Source organism: Elephantulus edwardii, unplaced genomic scaffold (genome assembly GCF_000299155.1).
Source record: "Elephantulus edwardii isolate Elephantulus edwardi_28Jun2011 unplaced genomic scaffold, EleEdw1.0 scaffold00247, whole genome shotgun sequence".
Classification (NCBI taxonomy): Eukaryota; Metazoa; Chordata; class Mammalia; order Macroscelidea; family Macroscelididae; genus Elephantulus; species Elephantulus edwardii.
Window position 1 is genome coordinate 1,415,452 of NW_006399997.1, and position 2,650 is coordinate 1,418,101.

Consider the following 2,650-nt stretch of genomic DNA (forward strand, 5'->3'; position numbering starts at 1 on the left):
TGGCTTCTTTCCATTCCAAATGAAGCTGGAGATTGCCTTTTCCATGTCAATGAAGAATGAAATTGGTATTTGTATTGGGATTGCATTGAACATGTATATTGCCTTTGGTAGTATTGTCATTTTCACAACATTAAGCCTTCCTATCCATGAGCAGGGAATATTCTTCCACTTCTCTAGGCTTTTTTTTGTTTCTAATACAATCTTTAAACTTTAAAGCAAAAACATCCCTGAAACTGAACAAAAGTTGAGGTGATCTTAAGTATCTTAAAACTGAACAAAAGTTAAGCTTAACTAGTAAAAATTTTCTGCCATGAATATTATGCCTTTTAAATAGCTATCTAGAATGGGTCCAATTGACAACAGCAACTCAAAAGAGTAGGTAGGAATCAATTAGTTTACCCTAATGAGAGAGCAGCAACTCAGAAAAGGTGGTTGAAAACGATTGAACAACTCCAACAATGTAATCCATGTCACTAAATAGTACATATACAAACTATTTCATTGGTGTATATTTGGCTTGTATTCTCTCAACAACAAAATAAATACCACTTAAAAGAAAAAAAGCCACTATTTACAAGTGTCTGATTGTGCAACTACTTGACGAACTTTATCTCATGTAATCAGCTGAATTTGAAGACATGGTTATTATTCTTAGTTCACAGAGTAGAACCTCAGGGAAAGGTAAGATAACTTCCTCAAGGCATTAAGCAAACTCTATGTCAAGATTCAAATATACAAGTCCTTTCAACAGTAAACGTCAACTGCTCTGCTTTAAAAATTAGAAGCTGCTTTCAAGCACAGATAACCTTTAAGGACTGAATTAAACTGGCTGGATTATGGAGAATCACATAATTTTACAGGTAGAGAGAGGGTCCTTTAGAAATTACTGGTATTAGGAAAAAAGTTCAGAGAGAGCGAGAGAAAAGAAAAAGCTGGTCCCAAGAAACGAACAGGCCTTGTTGCCTGGTCTGAAAGGGACACCAAGTAACTCAGAGGGCAGACAAGGCCAGTTCCCTTTTTAGGGGTTTAACTAGGCATTATTTTGCTTAGAATTTAGGAAGGGAGTCCTGTTAATTAACTTGGTATGGGTTTTTGTGATCAGGACCAGAGCCTTATCAGGATCCAGTAGTCTGGTCACCTTAGACATAACCAGGTTTCTTTATGATCAGGCCTGGGGTCAACTATGACATTCTTCTTCAAACTGAGGTCAGAAGCCCATACAGCATACCTAAAACTATTTCTGCCCATTATTTAAGAAAAGAACACAGATTATTAAATGACAGTGGAGATCAAATCTGTCAGCCTGGAGAAGAAGAGTAGAGCTTGATATTTACAGGGTTAAGAAATGATTTTATCAATGACACTCCCGGGAAGCCCATAAAACTTCAGATAAGCATGTACTGCGTGGCAAAGAAGCACCTCTGTTCTGAGCAGCAGCAAAGGCCAGCTAGGAGATGCCCCTCATAGCTGGTGCCAAGCAAGGAGCCTCAAATAAAACAGGACTCACAGCTGGTCGCTGGGCCCACCAGAGTTTTAGCCTTAATCACACCAAGATTTTTTTCCCTGTGAATCTAAATCTGCTTAGCGATAGCGGTGGAAACTGCTGACTTTTCAGACCAAGCTTTCAAGTCAGTTCGGCTATAGACGAGAAAAGGTGGAGCGAAACCAAGACCCCAACAGCCCGGGTTTGGATTCTGGATCTGCTACTCACAGCGTTGGTGGGCGGGAGTGAGCCTGCGGCCACAGCCTCCACCTACCGCGTCACCTACTAGCCTTTCACCTTTAGCGTCCATTGGTCGCAGCCTTGATCCCACGTGAGGCAAAACCGAGAGCCTCATTGGCCGAGACGCAGGGGGCGGAGTTGTAGACGCTGAGTGCGATCCCGTACACACAGCGGGTCGGCCTCACGTGGCAACCTCTGGTACCTGAAGGAGGGCAGGGTTTAAGGCGATGCTGTCAGCACTGCGGTACTTGGGGCGACCCCGTGGCCCAGCGCTCGGGGGCTTCCCTGAGGTGTTCTGGTCGCTTCGTGGAAGTCGGCTGCTGCTGCTCGGTTTTCTTTATGGCCGCAGTGCCAGCACTAAGTAAGTGACTGCTGACTCTCGCATGCCTCCCAGAAGAGCCCTGTTCAGGACCGCTGGTTTGGTTCTTACTTGTCCTTTGAATGAGAGAAGGTCAGGGCCCCAGCTCCAACTACAGATCTTAGAACTGCCTGCAGGTTGCAGGTCATTGTATGTGTGGGCCGAAAGAAGAATGGAGGCAGTGTTGAGTAGAGGTCACGAACAATTCAGGGATTGAATAGTAGTCTTCACTTCCAGTTTCATTTTGAAGAGGCTTTTTAACTCTTCTTGAGAGCTCAGTTGTTAACAGGATCTTAGTCTCTACCCTAGGTGTTAGTTTTGAGAATGAAATAACTTAAGTATAACTAATCGATCAGATTATTAGCCTCTGAGTTGTGGTGATGCAGAGTATTGAACATACCATGGGCCACCAGGAGAATAGATCTGTCTTGGAGAGGGTGAAACCAAGTTTCTCCTTGGAGGCAAGGCTTTTTTTTTGGGGGGGGTAAATTTTTTTATTTTCATAGTTTTAATGAACAGAGATTTTGGATTTCCATTCATTCATTGCTGCTCTTCTCTCCTGCCCAGCC

At 43.3% G+C, this 2,650-nt stretch overlaps 1 protein-coding gene across 1 annotated transcript in view; it reads left to right on the forward strand.

The window, feature by feature from the left end:
* The first annotated feature begins 1,950 nt into the window (after positions 1-1,950).
* The window catches only part of L2HGDH (L-2-hydroxyglutarate dehydrogenase), an 80,812-nt gene continuing 80,112 nt past the window's right edge, over positions 1,951-2,650 (forward strand). The window contains exon 1 of the mRNA XM_006899219.1: positions 1,951-2,084. Within this exon, the coding sequence (XP_006899281.1) occupies positions 1,951-2,084 (134 nt within the window). The remainder of the gene's footprint in view (positions 2,085-2,650) is intronic.